This window comes from Phyllobates terribilis, unplaced genomic scaffold (genome assembly GCF_046119375.1).
Source record: "Phyllobates terribilis strain yellow unplaced genomic scaffold, ASM4611937v1 Scaffold_4__5_contigs__length_816908805, whole genome shotgun sequence".
Lineage (NCBI taxonomy): Eukaryota > Metazoa > Chordata > Amphibia > Anura > Dendrobatidae > Phyllobates > Phyllobates terribilis.
Window position 1 is genome coordinate 236152254 of NW_027362764.1, and position 22618 is coordinate 236174871.

General features: G+C 43.2%; 1 protein-coding gene across 4 annotated transcripts in view; it reads left to right on the forward strand.

Annotated features, from left to right (window-relative positions):
• The window catches only part of LARS2 (leucyl-tRNA synthetase 2, mitochondrial), a 278140-nt gene that overhangs the window by 156251 nt on the left and 99271 nt on the right, over window positions 1-22618 (forward strand). For all 4 annotated transcript variants that reach the window (XM_073678171.1, XM_073678167.1, XM_073678169.1 and 1 more), the window contains exons 7-9: window positions 3857-4000; window positions 13717-13824; window positions 20486-20645. In XM_073678171.1, coding sequence (XP_073534272.1) covers window positions 3857-4000; window positions 13717-13824; window positions 20486-20645 — 412 coding nt within the window. The remainder of the gene's footprint in view (window positions 1-3856; window positions 4001-13716; window positions 13825-20485; window positions 20646-22618) is intronic.

Consider the following 22618-nt stretch of genomic DNA (forward strand, 5'->3'; position numbering starts at 1 on the left):
GCAGGAAGTCCGGTACACTGGTCTCAGCAGATAAGGCAGAGGGAGGCAAATAGATGCCATCAAGTCCTCAATATTGTTACAGTGTCAATTTCCTGTATCAGAGAAACACACAAAAGCTAATTTTATCATCTCAATCAAGTTTCATGTGCACTCATTGTGAGAGAAGGCTCAAAGCAACCCTACACCCTTGCACTGAAGAGTGACCATGTAAGTGTCATACTCTCCTGAACATTGAAATTGCAACACCAAGAAGGAGTAGTCGTGAAATTATGAATATCACAGGATCGATAGACATGCAAATGATGAAAAAATTGAAACAAAATTTTTAAAGCATCTTGATTTATTCAGGATTGAGTATGAGCACCACATGCACCAATCCTCACACTTACACGCCTTGTGTAAGTAACTTATCAATGAGGTTGTTAATGGTTGTCTGAGGAATGTGCTGCCTTGCTAAATGCACTTGGGCAACCAAATCATCAAAATCCAATGCTGACAGCACCCTTTGCAAGTTCCACCCATGAGGTCCCAGATGCGATACATGTCTGGAGATGCTGTAGGCCATGCAGGCTGCTCACAGTAGTACAAGCAACATGCGGCTTGGAAATGTTGTGTTGAAAAACAGCACCTGGGACACTATGGAGAAATGGCTATACAACTGGTTCCAACACCAAATCAATATAATGCTGAGCTGCTCATCTACCAGGAATGAAGACTTGAGGGGTCTGGCTACTGTATATTGTGCCACCACACATCATAATCATGGGAGTAGGAGCACTGTCACATTCTTTCGTGAAGGCCTCTTTATGGCACTACCCACGTGGTCTGCTGACCAATCTGCGACCAAGGCAAAATTGTTATTAATCTCTTAAGAGGACAGATCTCCATTCAACCCTCCAATGCAATCTTCCAGTGCAACGTTAGCCGTTAAGAGCTGTGAGGAAAATGGAAAACCTGAAGTTGGACGTCTGGCTCGTAGCCCAAAGTCATGCGAATGACTTTGATGGTTCTGATAGTTTGTATAAACTCTTTTTGACTCCTCGACCCAGATTACACTGCGACTTTTTGTAGCGCTACTGATTGATTTTAACTATCTACAACTGCAGTCCAAAATAATGTATTGAGTTGACTGCATCTGCCATTTAATAGTTAAAATCAATAATAGTTATAAAGTCATTTAAGTCGAAAAACTATATAGGTCCATCAAGTTCAACCTTTCTCCACCAGTTATACATTCTGTATCCCTAGATTATTTATAACCCACAATGCCATTTGTTTTGAGAAAAAAATCCAGCCCTTTTAAAATGCTGTTTTGAAATCTGCCATTACTACCTCTTGTGGTCTTCATTCCACAGTCTGACTGCTCTGACTGTAAAGAACCCTTTCCTATTTAGCTGCCGGAATTGTCTTTCCTCCACGCGTAATGAGTACACCCCGGACCTTTGTAATCTCTTTGGAAGGAATAAGTCATGTGCCAGTCCTTTGTATTGACCACACATGTAATCAGTATCACTACAGAAAGTCGCAGTGTAGCCTAGGCCTTTCGGCTTGGTATGTGACATTCAATTTCACTTGCCATACAGAATGGATCACTACTCGCCAATCTTCTGATCTGACAGTCTGTGCAGAGGGCCACCTCTGTGCACTTTTACTGTCATTCCAGTTTCTTTGTTCTCCCAACCACTGAGATGCGCAACAATGAACAGTACTGACATGTCGACCGGCATGAGATGCATGACAAACCAAGGTCTCTAAGTTCTTGGATTCTGTCTCAGTTTGTGACAAGTGACGGTAAATGGCACATTGGCGAACATGAGCCATCTCCCAATCATTCCACTAGACTCGATCTGATTTTTGAGGTTTCTTGTGGCTAAAAAAAATAAATTGTTTTTTTACTCTAGTTTTTATGCCCCTTCCACATGCCACAGATTGGAGCTAGGTGATTGAAAATATGATCATTTGCAAATCCTGGCGACACTAAGCCCTCAATATGCCTATAGAAGTTGTCCACTACTATTTCATTGAAGACCTATCCTTAGGATAGGTCATCAATGTCTGAAGGGTCCGGGGTCTGGCACCCCCGCCGATCAGCTGGTCTCAGTGTCGGCGGCGGTCGCTGGCCGGAACTACTTGATGGCGGAGCTGCTCCATCTTCTGATAGTGGCCACAACAGGGCACTACACATCCGCCTTCTATTCAAATCAATAGGAGGTGGATGTGTAGTACCCAGCCTCGGCCACTATCAGAAGACGGAGCAGCTCCACAATCGAGCCGTTCCGGCCGTTTGCCACCGCCAACACTGAGAACAGCTGATTGGCGGGGGTGCGTGGCTGGTGTCTGACCCCGGTTGATCAGACATTGATGACTTATCCTATGGATACCTCATCAATCATAAAGTAGTGGACAACCCCTTTAAATTTACGACTGGTCCTTGGTGTTTCAGTGTTGAGGCGTGTATATGCGCTGATCTGTGTAAAACTATGTTACAGACTTGTTGTGAATTATCTGTTTATTTTTTTTTTTTTTATTTTGTTATTTAATCTAAACCAAACGGCATATGCTGTTTTCTCTTGCTTTGGCAGTAGTTGCTTAGCATTTCTCTGTTTTAGTCGCTGTTTTACCCTGTAATATGTCATTGTATAATCAGAATGTGTTAGGGAATGATATAAAGTACACAATATAATAAAGATATTACTGATTTGCAGACATTTACTCAACTTTGCCAGGCTGCAGCTGATGGACTGACAGGGAATATGTGGGTAATTTGATATCATTTGGAAAGGTTGTCGTTATGGTACACTATTCTTTATACATTGCTCTAATACATTAGTTTCTTACATTTTTTAATTGTGAGCTAATGTGGAAAAGCATAAAATTAATATTTTCTGAATTTAAATTTCTGGTAATGGAATAGTATGTCGAAGAACAATAGGATGTGTGCTCTCGACTTATGTATGAAAAATTATGTAAAACATATAGGAATGCACTACTCATAGCATCCTTTGATTTTTATATTCTTCTGATGGTTGCTATGGCAAACAATTTTTTTTTTTTTTTTTTTTTTGTATGAATAAGCTTCAACATGCTGCTGGAATCTTGAAAATATCACAGTAGCTGATTACTTCCTATGTCCTTAGAGCAAATCTATCCATCTCCTGAGACGGCTGTTTTCATAAATTATTAGATTCTCCTTTAAAGGGTTTTTTTCAGGACTATTATTAAAAACTAACAGTCAGGTAGTTGCTAACAGAGGCAAGAACCTACCTGTTATACCCACCACTGGCTCAGAGCAGTCACCGACTGCTTCTGCCCGCGATTCAGCTGCTTCACGTCAACAGGGCAGCTCTTCTTCCTGGCTACTCTGTAGATGGGGCGTGACTGCCGATGTCATGCTGATTGACAGCTTGCTCCCTGCAGTTAGGCTGCGGGGAGCCAGCTGTCAATCAACATGACATCAACAGTCATGCCCTGTCAACAGAGCAGAAGAGAAGCTGCTGTTCTGTCGACATGATGTCAGCGGAGGCTGTTGAATCGCTGGCAGGAGGGGTCTCTGACCTGGGCACAACAGGCCGTTAGTTAGCAACTACCTGCCTGTTAGTTCTTAAACCCATAGTAAAAAGAAATAAATAGTCCTGAATAAACCCTTTAACCATTGTAAATAATCTTTCCTTAGAAATCTATTTTGTACTTTTCTTCTGTTATTCTAGATAGAAAGATATGAATAAATTAATAGCTGGGGGTTCCAGAATTGTTATCTTATGAGGAATACAATTATTTGCAAAAACAGACTTGTCAGGAGAGCTGACATATCTCCCTTAAATCATTTTAGCAGTTTTTCTTCTTTTTTTAATTTCAGGCTTTGGTTAATTGGGATCCTGTAGATCAGACTGTGCTTGCTAATGAGCAAGTGGATGAAAATGGATGCTCATGGCGCTCTGGAGCAAAAGTTGAACAAAAGTTTTTAAAACAGTGGTTCCTTAAAACAACAGTGTATGCAAAGGTAAGATACGAGAAAAAGAATGCTTACTTAAATTTTGTGAGCCTAAAGTTTTGGGCATGGTATTTTTAGGGTATAACTTCCTGATCGCTGGGGGTCCGAACACTGGGACACCCAACAATTCTGAGAACCGGGGTTCTAAAGAGTCCCATGTGCATTGAGCGGTGGTTGATTATGCGCATCGCTGCTCCATTCATTCTTAAATGGAGTGCTGAAGACCAACCGAGAGCTATCTCCAGCGGTCCCATAGAGAATGAATGGAGCAGATGTGCACATGATTGGCCATTGTTCCATTTACACAGGGCTTTTCAGATCCCCAAATTGGTGGTAGTCCCAGACAGTTCACAGTAGCCGATGATCACACCTCACCTCCCTGCACAGTGACCTCTGCACAGGTCAGAGAGCTTGGCTTGAACACTCTCCTATAGGCGTCAATGAATATCTTTAGACTATAAGTTTCCATGGTCCATATACAGTGGTGTGAAAAAGTGTTTACCCCCTTCCTGATTTCTTATTCTTTTGCATGTTTGTCACACTTAAATGTTTCAGATCACAAAATAAATTTAAATATTAAAAAAAAGACAACACAAGTAATAATAATATAATAATTTTTATTTATATAGCGCCAACATATTCCGCAGCGCTTTACAATTAAGTAGGGACATGTACAGACAACAAAAACAGTACAGTATAACACATTTCAACAGTTACAGGAGCAATGAGGACCCTGCTCGCAAGCTTACAATCTATAAGTAAACACAAAATGCAGTTTTTAAATGAAGATCTTTATTATTAAGGGATAAAGATATACAAAATTACAGGTCCATGTGTGAAAAAGTGATTGCCCCTTCCCTCCTTAAAACATAAATTAACTAGTTTATCACATCTTTGGGAAGCTGAGTTCAATTTCCCTAGGCCTGATTACTGCCACACCTGTTCTCAATCAAGAAATCACTTAAATAGGACCTGCCTGACAAAGTGAAGTAGACCAAATGATCCTCAAAAGCTAGACATCATGCTGCGATCCAAAGAAATTCAGGAACAAATTAGAAACAAATAAATTGAGATCTATCAGTCTGGAAAAGGTTATAAAGACATTTCTAAAGCTTTGGGACTCTAGCGAACCACAGTGAGAGCCATTATCCACAAATGGCGAAAACATGGATCAGTGGTGAACCTTCCCAGGAGTGGCTGGCCGACCAAAATTACCCCAAGAGCACAGCGACAACTCATCCAATATGTCGCAAAAGACTCCACAACAACATCCAAAGAACTGCAGGCATCACTTGCCTCAGTTAAGGTCAGTGTTCATGACTCCACCATAAGAAAGAGACTGGCAAAAATAACATGCATGGCAAAGTTCCAAGATGAAAACCACTGCTGAGAAAAAAGAACATAAAGGTTCGTCTCAGTTTTGCCAGAAAACATCTTGATGATCGCCAAGACTTTTGGGGAAATACTCTGTGGACTGACGCGACAAAAGTTGAACTTTTTTGAAGGTGTATGTCCCATTACATCTGGCGTAGAAGTAACAAAGCATTTCAGAAAAGGAACATACCAACAGTAAAATATGGTGGTGTTTTTTTGATGGTCTGGGGCTGTTTTGCTACTTCAGGACCTGGAAGACTTGTTATGGTAAATGGAACCATGAGTTCTGCTGTCTACCAAAAAATCCTGAAGGAGAATGTTCGGCCATCTGTTTGTGATCTCAAGCTGAAGTGCACTTGGGTTATGCAGCAGAACAATGATCCAAAACACACCAGCAAGTCCACCTCTGAATGGCTTAAGAATAACAAAATTAAGACTTTGGAGTTGCCTAGTCAAAGTCCTGACCTTAATTCGATTGAGATGCCGTGGCATGACCATGACCTTAAAAAGGCGGTTCATGCTCGGAAACCCTCTAATGTGGCTGAATTATAACAATTTTGTAAAGATGAGTGGGCCAAAATTACTCCAAAGCATTGTAAAAGACTCATTGCCAGTTATCGCAAATGCTTGATTGAAGTTGTTGCTGCTAAGGCTGGCCCAACCAGTTAATAGTTATAGATCCTTCAAAAAGGAGTACTACACAATTTAAAAGCATATATCAATCTTTATTAGTAGTTTTGTACATAAAAAAAACTATTTTAAAACAATAAAAACCAAGGCAACATCACAACAGAAGCAGGAATCACACGCAAATGACTTGTATTATTAATGATATAGTAGCCTCTCAAAAATAAAGTGATAGTGCACGTAAACAATAACTCCAAAATTGCACATAAAAAAAATAATTTTTACTTCGTAAGTTGTGACAACTAAGTGTTGGTCAAATTAAGGCACAAATACCCATGCAGGGTGCAGAAAGCATGGAAAAAAACATGCACAACATACATATGTGTCACCTAATGTATTCAAGATTCAGCCAGATTTAATGCATTTGGACAATTATTATTATTATTATTTATTATTATAGCGCCATTTATTCCATGGCGCTTTACATGTGATAGGGATATACATAACAAAAGCATTTACATAATCTTAACAAAACGAGTCAGCGACTGGTACAGGAGGAGCGAGGACCCTGCCCGCGAGGGCTCACAGTCTACGAGGGATGGGTGAGGATACAGTAGGTGAGGGTAGAGCTGGTCGTGCAGTGGTGTTTACTGCAGGTTGTAGGCTTGTCGGAAGAGGTGGGTCTTCAGGTTCCTTTTGAAGGTTTCCACGGTCGGCGAGAGTCTGATATGTTGGGGTAGAGAGTTCCAGAGTAGGGGGGAAGCACGGGAGAAATCTTGTATACGAGTGTGGGAGGAGGAGATAAGAGGGGAGTAGAGCAGGAGATCTTGTGAGGATCGGAGGTTGCGTGCAGGTAAGTACCGGGAGACTAGGTCACAGATGTATGGGGGAGACAGGTTGTGGATGGCTTTGTATGCCATGGTTAGAGTTTTGAACTGAATTCTCTGGGCAATAGGGAGCCAGTGAAGGGATTGACAGAGAGGAGAGGCCGGGGAATAGCGGGGGGACAGGTGGATTAGTCGAGCAGCAGAGTTTAGGATAGATTGGAGAGGTGCAAGAGTGTTGGAAGGGATGCCACGGAGCAGGAGGTTGCAGTAGTCGAGGCGGGATATGATGAGGGCATGCACTAGTGTTTTTGCAGAGTCTTTGCTGAGGAATGCACGGATCCGGGAGATGTTTTTGAGTTGGAGTCGGCAGGAGGTGGAAAGGGCTTGAATATGTGGCTTGAAGGAGAGATCAGAGTCCAGGGTTACCCCAAGGCAGCGAGCTTGTGGGACTGGGGAGAGTGAACAGCCATTGACGTTGATGGATAGGTCGGATGGGGGATGTGAATGAGAGGGTGGAAAGATGATGAACTCTGTTTTATCCATGTTGAGTTTTAGAAACCTGTCGGAGAAGAAGGATGAGATGGCGGACAGACATTGTGGGATTCTGGTTAGTAGGGAGGAGATATCGGGTCCAGAGAGGTAGATCTGTGTGTCGTCAGCATAGAGGTGATACTGAAAGCCGTGAGACTCTATGAGCTGTCCCAGGCCGAAGGTGTAGATGGAGAAGAGCAGGGGTCCTAGAACTGAACCTTGGGGGACACCGACAGATAGGGGGCGAGATGAGGAGGTGGTGCGTGAGTGGGAGACGCTGAATGTCCTGTCTGTTAAGTATGAGGAGATCCAAGATAGAGCCAAGTCCGTGATGCCAAGAGATGAGAGAATCTGGAGTAAGAGGGAATGGTCCACTGTGTCAAAGGCAGATGACAGGTCCAGAAGGAGGAGGATGGAGTAGTGTCGCTTGGATTTGGCATTTAGTAGGTCGTTGGTGACTTTGGTCAGGGCAGTTTCAGTCGAGTGATGCGGTCGGAAGCCAGATTGTAGACGGTTGAAGAGGGAGCAGGAGGAGAGGTGGGAGGACAGTTCAAGGTGGACATGTTGTTCTAGAAGTTTTGAGGCAAAGGGGAGAAGTGATATGGGGCGGTAGCTGGTCAGAGAGGAAGGGTCAAGGGAGGGCTTTTTGAGGATGGGTGTGATTGCGGCATGTTTGAAACATGAGGGGAAGACTCCGGTTGTTAGTGATAGATTGAAGAGGTGGGTTAGGGTTGGGATGAAGACTGAGGTGAGGTTAGTGATGAGGTGGGATGGGATTGGGTCAAGTTCGCAGGTGGTGAGGTGTGATTTGGAGAGTAAAGAGGAGACTTGACCTTCTGTAATGGTGGAGAAGTGGGGTTTGGAGGAGGATGGTTGAGTAGATATGAGGAGGGGTTGTGTGGACTTTAGGCCAAAGTTTTGTCTGATGGTGTCAATCTTCTGTTTGAAGAATGAGGCAAAGTCGTCGGCTGAGATGAGAGAAGAGGGAGGAGGTGCTGGGGGACGAAGGAGAGAGTTGAAAGTGTTAAATAGCTGTTTAGGGTTGTGAGATAGGGAGGATATGAGAGATGAGAAGTGGGTTTGTTTTGCTGTAGTGAGTGCGGACTTGAAATTAGTGAGGGATTGCTTGAATGCGATGAAGTGCTCGATGGAGTGAGACCTTTTCCATCTCCGCTCCGCAACCCTGGAGGCCCGGCGCAGTTCTTTGGTAAGTTTAGTGTGCCAGGGTTGCCTGTTGAATGTGCGAGGTGTGGTGTGTGTGAGAGGGGCGATCGAGTCTAGAGCTGCAGCTATTGTGGTGTTATATGAAGCAGCAGCAACGTCTGCATCGTGCAAGGAATTTATGTCTGTGAGAGGAAGGAGGGATTCAGAGAGAGAGTGTAGGTCAAGGTGTTTGAGATTTCTGCGAGGGTGTGTGAGTTTGTGGAGTGGGGATTGTGCACCCGGAGAGGAGAGGGTAGAGAATGTGAGGAGGTTATGGTCAGAGAGAGGGAGTGGTGAGTTAGAGAGGTTAGATAGGGAACAGAGGCGGGTGAAGATGAGGTCCAGTGTGTGGCCGTCTTTGTGGGTGGGTGTGGAAGACCATTGAGTGAGTCCAAAGGAGGAGGTGAGGGATAGGAGCTTAGAGACAGACGAGTGGGGAGTGTCAATGGGGATGTTGAAGTCACCCATTATGATAGTGGGGATGTCAGTGGAAAGGAAGTGAAGCAGCCAGGTAGTGAAATGGTCTAAGAAGGTGGTGGCTTGCCCTGGGGGTCGGTAAACGACGGCCAGTTGGAGGGGGAATAGATGCGCACACAGTGCACCTCAAAAGAGGGGAGTGTAACGGAGGGTGGCAGTGGGATTTTGGTGAAAGCGCAGAGTTCCAATAGGAGGAAACCTACGCCTCCACCATGTTTGCCATTGGGGCGGGGGGTGTGGGAAAGGTGGAATCCGCCATATGAAAGGGCAGCTGGGGAGGCTGTGTCAGAGGGGGTGAGCCAGGTTTCAGTGATGGCGAGGAAGGAGAGTTTGTTTGTAATGAAAAGATCGTGGATGAAGGAAAGTTTGTTGCAGACAGAGCGAGCGTTCCATAGAGCTCCTGTTAGTATAGCTGAGGAGGTGGGTATTAGTTGGATGGGTATGAGGTTAGAAGGGTTGCGACAGTTTGAGGAAGGTCGTGGATAGGAGGTAGAAGTGACTGTGGGGATATGGCGAGGAGGACCAGGATTTGGAGAGATATCTCCAGCAGTGAGGAGGAGCAGAGAAAGTGTTAGCAGGTGGGAGCAAGAGAGAGCATGAGGTGGCTGTCTGTGTTTGGAGATCCAGGATTGAATGCTGAGGAATAATTTGGAGGAGGAGGTGAGATGAATGGGGAGAATAGAGGGAGAGATGAAGAGTTTCTTACTTGGTGTAGGGATTTGAGGGGTTATTAGAAAGTGGAGGACTATAGAGGAAAAAGTGAGAGCTAACAGAAACATAGTTAAAAGAGACTAAGTGGTCAAAGTGTGGGTTACCTGACTCCTGCCCTGACTAACTGCCTCTGAAATAACTGCCACTTCTCTCCGAAGCCACTTTGCACAAGAAGACGCGTGCACCCCTTACAGAGAGTCTAAATATATAGGCCACATTAAACTATATCAGGTGTAGGGCATTGTGGGAACGGCTTGTGGATAAATTAACAGCTGGTCATTTGAACAGGAGATGGCTGGGTGATCAAAGACAGAGCCAGGACACAAGTCTCTGCAGTTTAACACCTCTAAAAATCAGATAAGGTATATAGTGGGGAAAGAAGAAACATATGTGAATATTGATTGGAGTGGGACAGATGAAGCAGGGGAATTATGCAGAGCATATACCAGAGAGACGGGTCAGCAGAGCATTAGCAGACAGCATACATAGGAGCAGGGGAATTATGCAGAGCATATACCTGTGGGAAGAGAAGAAGAAGACGAATGTTAGTCATGGCCTCTGAAATAACTGCCACTTCTCTCCGAAGCCACTTTGCACAATGTGATGGGAGCCATAAATCCCATCCAGAAGAGTACAATTAGTGGACACAGTCCTACTACTGTCCCAAAAAAGGGACTACTGGAGGAGAGGAGCAGGCATCCCGTATCTCAAATGCCACTAGTTGCTATGAAATGCTAAAGAGGGAGCAGAGCTACATTGAGAGAGACACAATTTAGGCAGTCATATAACCTGTACCAATTATGAGGCTTAGGGGGCAATCACTTTTTCACACAGGACCCTGTATGTTTGGTTTTCCTTTTCCCTTAATAATGAAGACTTTGATTTAAAAACTGCATTTTGTGTTTACTTGTGGGATCTTTGTCTAATATTAAATTTTTTTTTGTGATCTGAAACATTTAAGTGCGACAAACATGCAAAAGAATAAGAAATCAGGAAGGGGGCAAACACTTTTTCACACCACTGTAAATTGCTGTAAAGCACATCATTTAATGCTGTTAACCGCTCATGCAAAATGTCTGCCTCTATAATCTTGTACAGAAAATAGATCAAAATATATATGTTTTTAAAAAAAAACAGATTGCACAAAAACATATTCATCAATACCTGCTTTTAATTGGTAAAAAAAAAGTATAAATGATACATTGCCTTTAAGGGAAGTCCCAACAACTGTTCTAGTCAGTGAAGTATCAAGTTGTTCTTATTGTTTATGAGGATTTCAGACCGGTCTGGGTAAAGGCCTGCAGGGAATTGGTTAATATTTTGTTTCCCTTCTGTACTACTGCAAGGAACAAATTACCAGCAGAATTGTGACACTTCTTCTTACTAATAGAAGCACATCCAGGGAAAATGGAGACGACAAAGTAACTTGCAGCATTGTAATTCAAATCAGCAGCTTTGCATGTTTTACAGTCTTGGGCAGACATAAGCGGTTGCCATGGTGACCGTTCTCCACATGTTGGTCTTTAATGCTAAATATCTGTGTTTTCAGGAGCTTTGTGATTGTCAGCAATTGCGTTACCCTGCGGAATACAGTGAGATTCCTCCCAGTAGCACCTAGTGCTCTTTAACACAACCATTGCCAGATGTGAGTGATGATAGGGAAAATTATAAAGACATTGTGGAGGGTATGTGCATATATAGTGTATATGTATATATTTATATATGTGTATGTGTGTGTATATATATATATATATATATATATATATATATATATATATATTACAGTATATACACATACAGTAGACACATATGTTTAATAAAGTCAGTCCTTCAGTTAGAATTCTGGAGTCTTGCCTTCCTTTATTGCTCATTATTTATTTTTTTATGGACACGCACACTCATATACAGTATATGTGTATATATATGTTTTCATTTTTTTTCTCTGTTTTTTTTTCTGTTGTTCCAATACACACAAAGGAAATAAACATGTGCATAACAAAACGTGTAATTGCAATAATTTTCTGGGAGAAATACTTCATTTTCTGGAACAAGTTCAAGGGTGCAAACACTTTCGGCCATGACCGTATAGGTGTACTTACTGAATTGCTTTATACAGTATATCATTCTTAATCATGTAAGCACTTGAACAAATTAATCATTTTATCTGTCAGCTAAGACTGGCCATTTTTATCTGCGTTAATACATGTTATACAAAGCTAGACGAGATGAGGATTTTATAGGTCAGCCTATATATCTGCTATACTTTTGCTAACATTTTGTTGTATAGCTGCAAACAATAATGAAATTCCTGTAACAAAAGTACAAAAAATTGTAATGGAACAGAACTGATCTGGTTCTTTTCTCATTTAAGGTTTTACATTGCCTCTTGTACCTTTTAGTAAGTTCAGTTATCATATACTATTCAATTATTTGATATATGAATCAGACAGCATATATTCTGCCTTCATACTTAGAAAGTTATACCACTGTGCCCTATATTTACGTTGCCCTCTTGAAACGTTAACATTGGCATTCTAGAGACATGTCCTTCTCAGTTGCTGCACCCATTCCATCGAGACATAAGATTTTACATGCATGGAGGTGTTCTTCAAGACTTGCTGTCAAATTCAGGATCGTCCATAAAGAATGGTTTCAAAAAACATTTTGAATTGAATGTTGAAAACCTCAGCTCACACATCCAGGAATCCTCCTAAGACCGCCTTGGGTGGAATATGAAGTAGTGCTGAGACTTGAAAGATGACTAATTTAATCTACTTTAAAACCTTAAAGGGGTTGTCTAGATTTAAAGAAAAAAACGATACAGTATTAGGTCATTCTTAGTTAAAGGTAGCCTGTCACCCCAAAATCTCTACTGCTAAAGCTATGCCTTTGTTATGCCTATGGCATATGCATTTGAGGAAGCTTGGTGCACCCTAGGTGTGGTCAAGAGATCTGGTGCATCATTTTCCTCCTCGCTTAGCATGGACTCTGTTTTGCTTGGAAGCACTCTCTTGGCCAGAGCAAACGCTTTCTGAAAAGAACACTCTGGTGAGTGCGCGCACCCTATGTAACTACAGGAACTAGCACTGAGCTCATAGACTACTGTCCTCAATGCTGCGACCACTCATTCTAATACAGGCTTCAGAGGGTAGAGGATTACATTGGCTTAACAGAGAATATAATGAACCCCCTTCGCTTTGGGACTGGTTGATTTTTACTTTTCCCTTTTTGCAAGAGGAATACCATTTTTTTTTCTCGGCAATACCATATGAGAGCTTGTTTATTTGCGCGAGGAGCTGCAGTTTTGAATGACACTATTCATTTTACCGTATGATGTACTGAAAATTGGGGAAAAAACATCCAAGTGGTGTGAAATGCAAATGGTGTGAAAAAGTGCGATTCCGCCGCTGTTTTTTATTTTTGTTTTTAGGGAGATCATTGTGCAGTAAAAATGACCAGGCACCATGATTCTTCAGATCAGTACAATTATGGTGCTAACAAACTTGTATAATTTTTTTCATATTTTAGTAGTTAAAAAAAAATCTGAAATTTGTAAAACGAAAAATAAAAAAAATGTTTATTTATCTATTTTCTGAGATTCGCAACTTTTTTGCTTTTCCATCCATGGAGCTGTGTGAGGGCTTCTTTTTTGTGTGCCGAGCTGTAGTTTTTACCTCTATCTTTTAGGGGCATGTATGACATATTGATCACTTTTTATTGCATGTGTTCCAAATCTAAAAAGTGTTTACCTGAAGTGTTGTATGTGGATTATTAAAATATTTTAAAATTTGATGTCACGCTGCATTTACTGAAACAACTAAAGCTTCATGTATATCAACAACATTAAATGTACAAGTATTCTTTTTTTTTTTTTTTACCTATGTCCAATAATATTCATCTCATGGAAATTACGCTGTACATAGAAATAGTTTTTTGAATGACTGTAATATGTTACTTTTCATATGTTTATTGCAGGCAATGCAAGAGGCTTTAGCAGATCTCCCAGAATGGTACGGTGTGAGAAGCATGCAGGCTAACTGGATTGGTGACTGCACTGGCTGCTTTTTTGACTGCATGTTAAAGGTAATTAGTTACCTATTCGACAAGCTGGATGCTGTGTATAGAAGGCCTTATACAAAAGACCTGTTGTATCCGGAGTTCAATCCCTAATAACCAGCTTGTACTTACATAAATATTACTTTAGCCCTACTGCTATAATAGTGTCCCTTTTTGTAGGGATACAAGGTTCACATACTTAAAACGGAGTTATGGATACATATCTTGTAATGTCTAAAAATCATCAATGATTAAAGGGTTTTCCGGCCTTAGACTACGAGTCTGCGGACACTCTATGTGACTGCAGACTTGTGGTTCCTCAGATCACACGCTGCACGCTTTGAGGCTTTTCCGTTGCCAAAAGCAGGCGGTGATGTGACTGCAAGTATGTGATTTACATACTTCCAGCCACATTCCGACTAGACTGTGTCCGGCCTTGCTAAATACTTTTGCATTGAGTGAGGCCAAGCCCATCTAGTTTTCATGTGACCTCATACATGCAAATCACACACTTGCAGTCATGCGCCCGTTGGTGACTGCAAAGGAAAATCTTCCCAGCATGCAGTAGCTTAAGGCCAGACAACCCCTTTACCTATTTAAATTTCAGACATCGCTAAGTTGTTTCCTTATATATAAATAGTGCACATTGAGGTTTATCATTTCGAAATTTGGGGTTAAAAAAAAGTTTTACAGAAGCTAAATGTACAAGAATTTTGGACTCCGTTTACACTAATAAAAATGGCACACGTACCTTATGTCATTTTTAATTATGTGTTTCTAAAAAAACTGTTTTGGTTTCATCAGTGTTTTGGATCCAAGTTTCATCACTGTTCAGGATCATGTTTCAGTTTTTACCATCAGTGATTTTCAAGTATAAAAAAAGAAAAAAAAAATTGCAAAACTTCTTGTTTCTGTGATTTTTACGAAATCATAGACTTGTACAGGTAATTTTCTGCAAAAAAAACCCACAAGCATGTGAACAGCCTCATAGATTATAATGGGTACATGTTCCATCTATGAAAATTGCGGATTGAATACGTCCGTGATTCACAGATGTCTGACTGAGGCCTTAGACAGTTTTAAAAAGTATCTAGATGGTAAGGGAGGGTGCGGCCAGAACATCGTTGCAACTTGGTAAAATATTTTATATACACTACCGTTCAAAAGTTTGGGGTCATTTAGAAATTTCATTATTTTTTAAAGAAAAGCACATTTGTTTTCAATGAAGCTAACATTAAGTGAATCAGAAATACACTCTATACCAGGGGTCTCAAACACGCGGCCCGCGGTCCGCATGCGGCCCCTCCGGCTGCTTCTTGCGGCCCGCAGGCACAGACCCTGTAACGATCGCGGCTCTCTCCAGCCGCCGCCGACATCAGCGCTGCAATGCAGTGTATTGCAGCTCAGAGACCGGCTCTCTGCACAGCAATACCAGTGTCAGCCGCCGGCCTATCAGAGACCAGCAGCTGACCTCTGCGCATGGCAGTGACATCATACGCTGCTGCGCTGGAACGCAGATATCAGCTGCTGGCCTCTGATAGGCCGGCGGCTGACACTGGTATTGCTGTGCAGAGAGCCGGTCTCTGCGCGGCAATACACTGCGCTACAGCGCTGATGTCGGCGGCGACTGGAGAGAGCCGCAATCGTTACGGGGTCTGTGGCTGCGGGCCACAGGTGCAGAAAGGACGCCGAGGGAACGGAGGACAGGTGAGAATCTTTTTTTTTTTTTTTTCCTCTGTCATGTGAAATACAGCACAGGGGGGCACTCTGCGCCGTATGGGGGGACGGGGACCCTGACCGCCGTGTGGGGGGACGGGGACCCTGACCGCCGTGTGGGGGGACGGGGACCCTGACCGCCGTGTGGGGGGACGGGGACCCTGACCGCAGTGTGGGGGGACGGGGACCCTGACCGCAGTGTGGGGGGACGGGGACCCTGACCGCAGTGTGGGGGGACGGGGACCCTGACCGCAGTATGGGGGGGGGACCCTGACCGAAGTATGGGGGGAACCTGGATGGGGACATGTCTGCAAGATAAGGACCAGGATAGGGGACCATGGCTGTAATATGGGGGACCTGGATGGGAGACCATGTCTGCAATATGGGGACCATGTCTGCAATATGGGGGACCTGGATGGGGCACCATGTCTGCAATATGGGGCACCATGTCTGCAATATGGGGGACCTGGATGGGGGACCATGTCTGCAATATGGGGGACCTGGATGGGAGACCATGTCTGCAGTATAGGGGACCATGTCCACAGGATGGGAGACCATGTCTGCAGTATGGGGAACCTGGATGGGAGACCATGTCTACGGTATGGGGGACCTGGATGGGAGACCATGTCTGCAGTATGGGGGACCTAGATGGGAGACCATGTCTGCAGTATGGGGGACCTGGATGGGAGACCATGTCTGCAATATGGGGGACCTGGATGGGAGACCATGTCTGCAGTATGGGGGACATGGATGGGAGACCATGTCTGCAGTATGGGGGACCTGGATGGGAGACCATGTCTGCAGTATGGGGGACCTGGATGGGAGACCATGTCTGCAGTATGGGGGACCTGGATGGGAGACCATGTCTGCAGTATGGGGGACCTGGATGGGAGACCATGTCTGCAGTATGGGGGACCTGGATGGGAGACCATGTCTGCAGTATGGGGGACCTGGATGGGAGACCATGTCTGCAATATGGGGGACCTGGATGGGAGACCATGTCTGCAATATGGGGGACCTGGATGGGAGACCATGTCTGCAGTATGGGGGACCTGGATGGGAGACCATGTCTGCAGTATGGGGGACCTGGATGGGAGACCATGTCTGCAGTATGGGGGACCTGGATGGGAGACCATGTCTGCAAGATGAGAACCTGGATGGGAGACCATGTCTGCAATATGGGGGACCTGGATGGGAGACCATGTCTGCAGTATGGGGGACATGGATGGGAGACCATGTCTGCAGTATGGGGGACCTGGATGGGAGACCATGTCTGCAGTATGGGGGACTTGGAGGGGAGACCATGTCTGCAAGATGAGGACCAGTTCAAAAGGTGTATAGAAAATAAAATGGTATCACTAAAAATGTCACTTTGTCATGCAAATAATGCGGCCCCCCAAATTAAATGTTTTTCCGTGTGCGGCCCATATGCCCAGCTGAGTTTGAGACCCCTGCTCTATACATTGTTAATGTGGTAAATGACTATTCTAGCTGCAAACGTGTTGTTTTTATTGCAATATCTACATAGGTGTATAGAGGCCCATTTCCAACAACCACCACTCCAGTGTTTTAATGGTACATTGTGTTTGCTAACTGTGTAAGAAGGCTAATGGATGTTTAGAAAACCCTCGAAAACCCTTGCACAAGTATGTTAGCCCAGCTGAAAACGATTTGGCTAATTTGAGAAGCTATAAAATTGACCTTCCTTTGAGCTAGTTGAGAATCTGGAGCATTACATTTGTTTGTTCTATGAAACTCTCAAAATGGCCAGAAAAAGAGAACTTTCATGTGAAACTCGACAGTTTATTCTTGTTCTTAAAAATGAAGGCTATTCCATGCGAGAAATTGCCAAGAAACTGAAGATTTCCCTACAACGGTGTGTACTACTCCCTTCAGAGGAGAGCACAAACAGGCTCTAACCAGAGTAGAAAGAGAAGTGGGAGGCCCCGCTGCACAACTGAGCAACAAGACAAGTACATTAGAGTCTCTAGTTTGAGAAATCGACGCCTCACAGCTCCTCAACTGGCAGCTTCATTAAATAGTACACGCAAAACGCCAGTGTCAACGTCTACAGTGAAGAGGCGACTCTGGGATGCTGGCCTTCAGGGCAAAATGGCAAGGAAAAAGCCATATCTGAGACTGGCTAATAAAAGGAAAAGATTAATATGGGCAAAAGAACACAGACATTGGACAGAGGAAGGTTGGAAAAAAGTATTATGGACAGACAAATCAAAGTTTGAGGTGTTTGGATCACACAGAAGAACATTTGTGAGACGCAGAACAACTGAAAAGATACTGGAAGAGTGCCTGACACCATCTGTCAAGCATGGTGGAGGTAATGTAATGGTCTGGGGTTGCTTTGGTGCTGGTAAAGTGGGAGATTTGTATAAGATAAATGGGATTTTGAATAAGGAAGGCTATCACTCCATTTTGCAACGCCATGCCATACCCTGTGGACAGTGCTTGATTGGAGCCAATTTCATCCTACGGCAGGACAATGACCCAAAGCACACCTCCAAATTATGCATGAACTATTTAGGGAAGAAGCAGGCAGCTGGTATTCTATCTGTAATGGAGTGGTCAGCGCAATCACCAGATCTCAACCCCATTGAGCTGTTGTGGGAGCAGCTTGACCATATGGTACGTAAAAAGTGCCCATCAAGCCAATCCAACTTGTGAGAGGGGCTTCAGGAAGCATGGGGGGTAATTTCTCAAGATTACCTCAGCAAATTAACAGCTAGAATGCCAAAGGTCTGCAATGCTGTAATTGCTGCAAAGGGAGCATTCTGTGACGAAAGCAAAGTTTGAAGGAGAAAATTATTCTTTCAAATAAAAATCATTATTTCTAACCTTGTCAATGTCTGGACTATATTTTCTATTCATGTTGCAACTCATTTGATAAATAAAAGTATGAGTTTTCATGGAAAACATAAAATTGTCTGGGTGACCCCAAACTTTTGAACGGTAGTGTATACTGCTCAAAAAAATAAAGGAAACACTAAAATACCACATCCTAGATATCACTGAATTAAATATTCCTGTTGCAAATCTTTATTCATTACATAGTTGAATGCGTTGAGAATGAACAATAAAACATAAAAATGATCAATGTAAATCAAAATTAATATCTCATGGAAGTCTGGATTTGGAATAATTCTCAATAAAAGTGGAAAACAAATTACAGGCTGATCCAACTTCAGTGGAAATGCCTCAAGACAAGGAAATGAGGCTCAGTATTGTGTGTGGCCTCCATGTGCCTGTATGACCACCCTACAATGCCTGGCCATGCTCCTGATGAGGCGGCAGATGTTCTCCGGAGGAATCTCCTCCCAGACCTGGATTAAAGCATCCGCCAACTCCTGGTCAGTCTATGGTGCAACGTGGCGTTGGTGGATGATGGAACGAGACATGATGTCCCAGATGTGCTCGATTGAATTCAGGTCTGGGGAACGGTCAGGCCAGTCCAAGGGATTAATGCCTTCATCATGCCGGCAGCAGAACGTTCTCCACAGCGTCTCCAGACTCTGTCACATCTGTCACATGTGCTCAGTGTGAACCTGCTCTCATTCGTGAAGAGCACAGGGTGCCAATGGGGAAACTGGCAATCTTAGTGTTCTGCAAATGCCAATCGTCCTGCATGGTGTTGAACTGTAAACACAACACCCACTTGTGGACGTCAGGCCCTCATACCACCTTGATGGAGTCTGTTTCTGACAGTTTGAGCAGATACATGGATGTTAGTAGCCTGCTGGAGGTCATTTTGTAGGGCTCTGGTTCCAGCACTGCTTCTACTGTTCCTCCTTGCACAAAGGAGGATGTAGCGGTCCTGCTGTTGGGTTGTTGCCCTCCTACAGCCCACTCCATGTCTCCTGGTGTACTGGCCTGTCTCCTGCTACAGTATCTGCTCCATGCTCTGGACACTATGCTGACAGACATCTCTACCCTTCTTGCCAAAGCCCGCACTGATGTGCCATCCTGGATGAGCTGCACTACCTGAGCAACTCTTGTGGGTTGTAGACACCGCCTCATGCTACTGTACCTCTAGGGGTGAGAGCGATGACAAAATGCAAAAGAGACCAAAACAACAGCCAAAAAGGATGAGAACAGAGAAATGGTCTGTGGTCAGCACCTGCATTACATCCCCTTCATAGGGGTTGTCTTGCTAATTGCCTATCATTTCTACCTGTTATCTGTTCCGTTTGCACAACAGCAGGAGAAATTGATTCTCAATCAGTGTTTCTTCATAACTGGACAGGTTGATTTGACAGAAGTGTTATTGACTTGGAGTTACATTGTGTTAAGTGTTCCCTTTATTTTTTTGAGCAGTGTGTATTTTGTAACATTTCTGCATTCTGCTTCAACTTCTTGACCAGATCAGAACACATACACTCGACTTACGTTGACCCCATTAAAGCGTATCGCCATGACTTTTTAGCCGCCATGAGTTTAGACTACTACTTCTGGCCATAGGATATTTCGAGGAGACACTTGTCGGAAACTTTTCTACTGCCTAACTAGAAGAATATAGAGAAAGGTATATCCACAGGGGATATCAATTTAGCAGAAAAGAAATTGGTGAATCTGCTGTCAAAATCTGCATTATGTTACACATGGATTTAGCATGAATTCTGCTTTGGATTTGCTTCAGATTTTACTCTGCTTTGCAAAGGGTGAAAATCCACAGCATAAATTGGCATCCTGCAGGTTATGAGGTTTGGTAATATCTCATCAACTTTGCTGCCACTGCAACACATAGCAGATTTTCCACCCGATGGTGTTTCTTCCTTGTGTGAAAATACCCTAATGTATCAGGCAGGTATATGCATGTCATGTTATTCCCAAGAGTCTACCCATCCACTACACATCTCCACTGGATATATCGTTTAATAATGGCAGCACGTAGCAGCTCTCCATCCCCAGTGGCCAGAGCTCTGCTGTTAACATGACAAGTCTGCTTTTACCCTTTTTACAGGTGGATGATGCTGAAACTGGAGAAAAGATTTCTGCCTATGCCTTTAACCCAGAGGCTATTTATGGTGCGTCTCACATTGCTATATTACCAAGTCATAGATTACTGCATGGGGACAGCAAGGTGAAAGGAGCCCTACAAGAAGCATTTGTCGCAGGCAGAGGTAAGTTGTTAACCTTAGATCATAGTTGTTTTAGGTAAGACAGTCCAACTGTGAGATGGTTATCTAGGCCGCTTAATTTATGGCAAAATAGAAGGTATAAACTATATAGATCATATTGTTAAAACATATTATTTCCTTCTCGCCTCAGCCAATTTCCGTTTTTTGTGTTTTTGTTTCTTTCTCCCCTTAATACAAGAGCCATAACTTTTTTTTTACGTTTTCTGTCCACATAGATACATTAGCGCTTGTTATTATGTCAGACGAGTTGTAGCTTTGAGTGACATCATTAATTTAACCACGTTGTGTACAGGAAAATGGGAAAAAAATTCCAACTGTGGTGAAATTGTGAAAAAACAATGCAGTTCTGAAATTTGTTTTTTGGGTATACGTTGGGTGGTAACAATGACCTGGCAATGTGATTTTCCTTATCAGTAGGATTACGGCAATGCTGAACTTGTCCAGTTTTTTTTATTATATTAGTGGTGAAAAAAAAAAGGAATTTGTAAAAAAATATATATTTTTTTTTATTGTTTTGCTATATTCCAAGAGTCATAACCCTTTCATTTTTTGGTCGATAGAGCTGTATGAAAGCTTATCTTTTGCGCAGCGAGACAATGTTTTTATTTGGAATATCACATTTTGATTGCTTCTTACATCATTTTTTAAGTGAAATATATTTGCTGAAAATTGCAGCATGATCTACCTGTGTCCGCCTGGTCTCTCACTGTGCTGAGTGCTCCTCAATACTCCTCCTCCTCCTCTCCCTTCTGGATAGACTTTAATACAATCTGTAACCTGACACCTCGCTGTGCTGAGTGCTCCTCACGCCCCCTCTTCTCCCTTCTGGATAGACTTTAATACAATCTGTAACCTGACACCTCACTGTGCTGAGTGCTCCTCACTCCCCCTCTTCTCCCTTCTGGATAGACTTTAATACAATCTGTAACCTGACACCTCGCTGTGCTGAGTGCTCCTCACGCCCCCTCTTCTCCCTTCTGGATAGACTTTAATACAATCTGTAACCTGACACCTCACTGTGCTGAGTGCTCCTCACTCCCCCTCTTCTCCCTTCTGGATAGACTTTAATACAATCTGTAACCTGACACCTCACTGTGCTGACAGTCCGTCTTGCTTAATAAGATAGATTTGATCTCATTTTCATTTTGAGTGATGAGTTTAGGAGGCAGGTGGGAGGGGGAGAACTGACTTTTAAGTGGAGAAAGAGGCAGATTTCTCTGCTAAGGTATATTATGAAGAGTACAACGTTTGTTGAAACCACTTAATAAATAAGAAACATTTGAAAGGAATATATGGATCCATTCTACAAGCAAGACATGCATCCAGGTTCTTTGTGAGAGTTTGACGACTCTTAGGGCGCTGTTTTTTTTCCTTTGACCCATGTTAAGCATAGGCAAGAGTCAATCAAGGCTGATCTGCTTTTGTGCCTTGTTTTCCAAGCCTATAATTCCTTTGTTTTCCCTTACAGCACAGAATGAGACAATTAAAATATGTTTTATTTTGAGACAGAGGCAATGTAAAATGGGGAATCTGTACGATGTTCATGTAGTGTCAAACTCAAGGGTGCATACTAGAGATGAGCAAAAAGATTCAAACTACCCTGGTCCGGCCTTCAGTTCAATTGTGTGTCTGCCGGACTAGGGCAATGTTCATTTCTGTAGTGGCAAATCTCTGTCTGGCATCCTGGGCACCACGGCAGCTTACAAGCCCCCTTGCGATATGACCTCACACAAGGCCTAATCACTGGACCCCACGTTGCAGTGGTTTAGTATGCGGCAGAGGCGCCTGGGATGGAGAACAGAGGATTGCTGGTGCAGAAGTGAACACTGCCCTGGCAAGCAGCTAGGAGGACTGTACTGGACAACCCTCCAGACCAAAGTAGTTGATATATTTTTGTTCTTCTCAAGTATTTACTTGAAAATAACATATAGAATATATACTGTGAGGAGAGCACT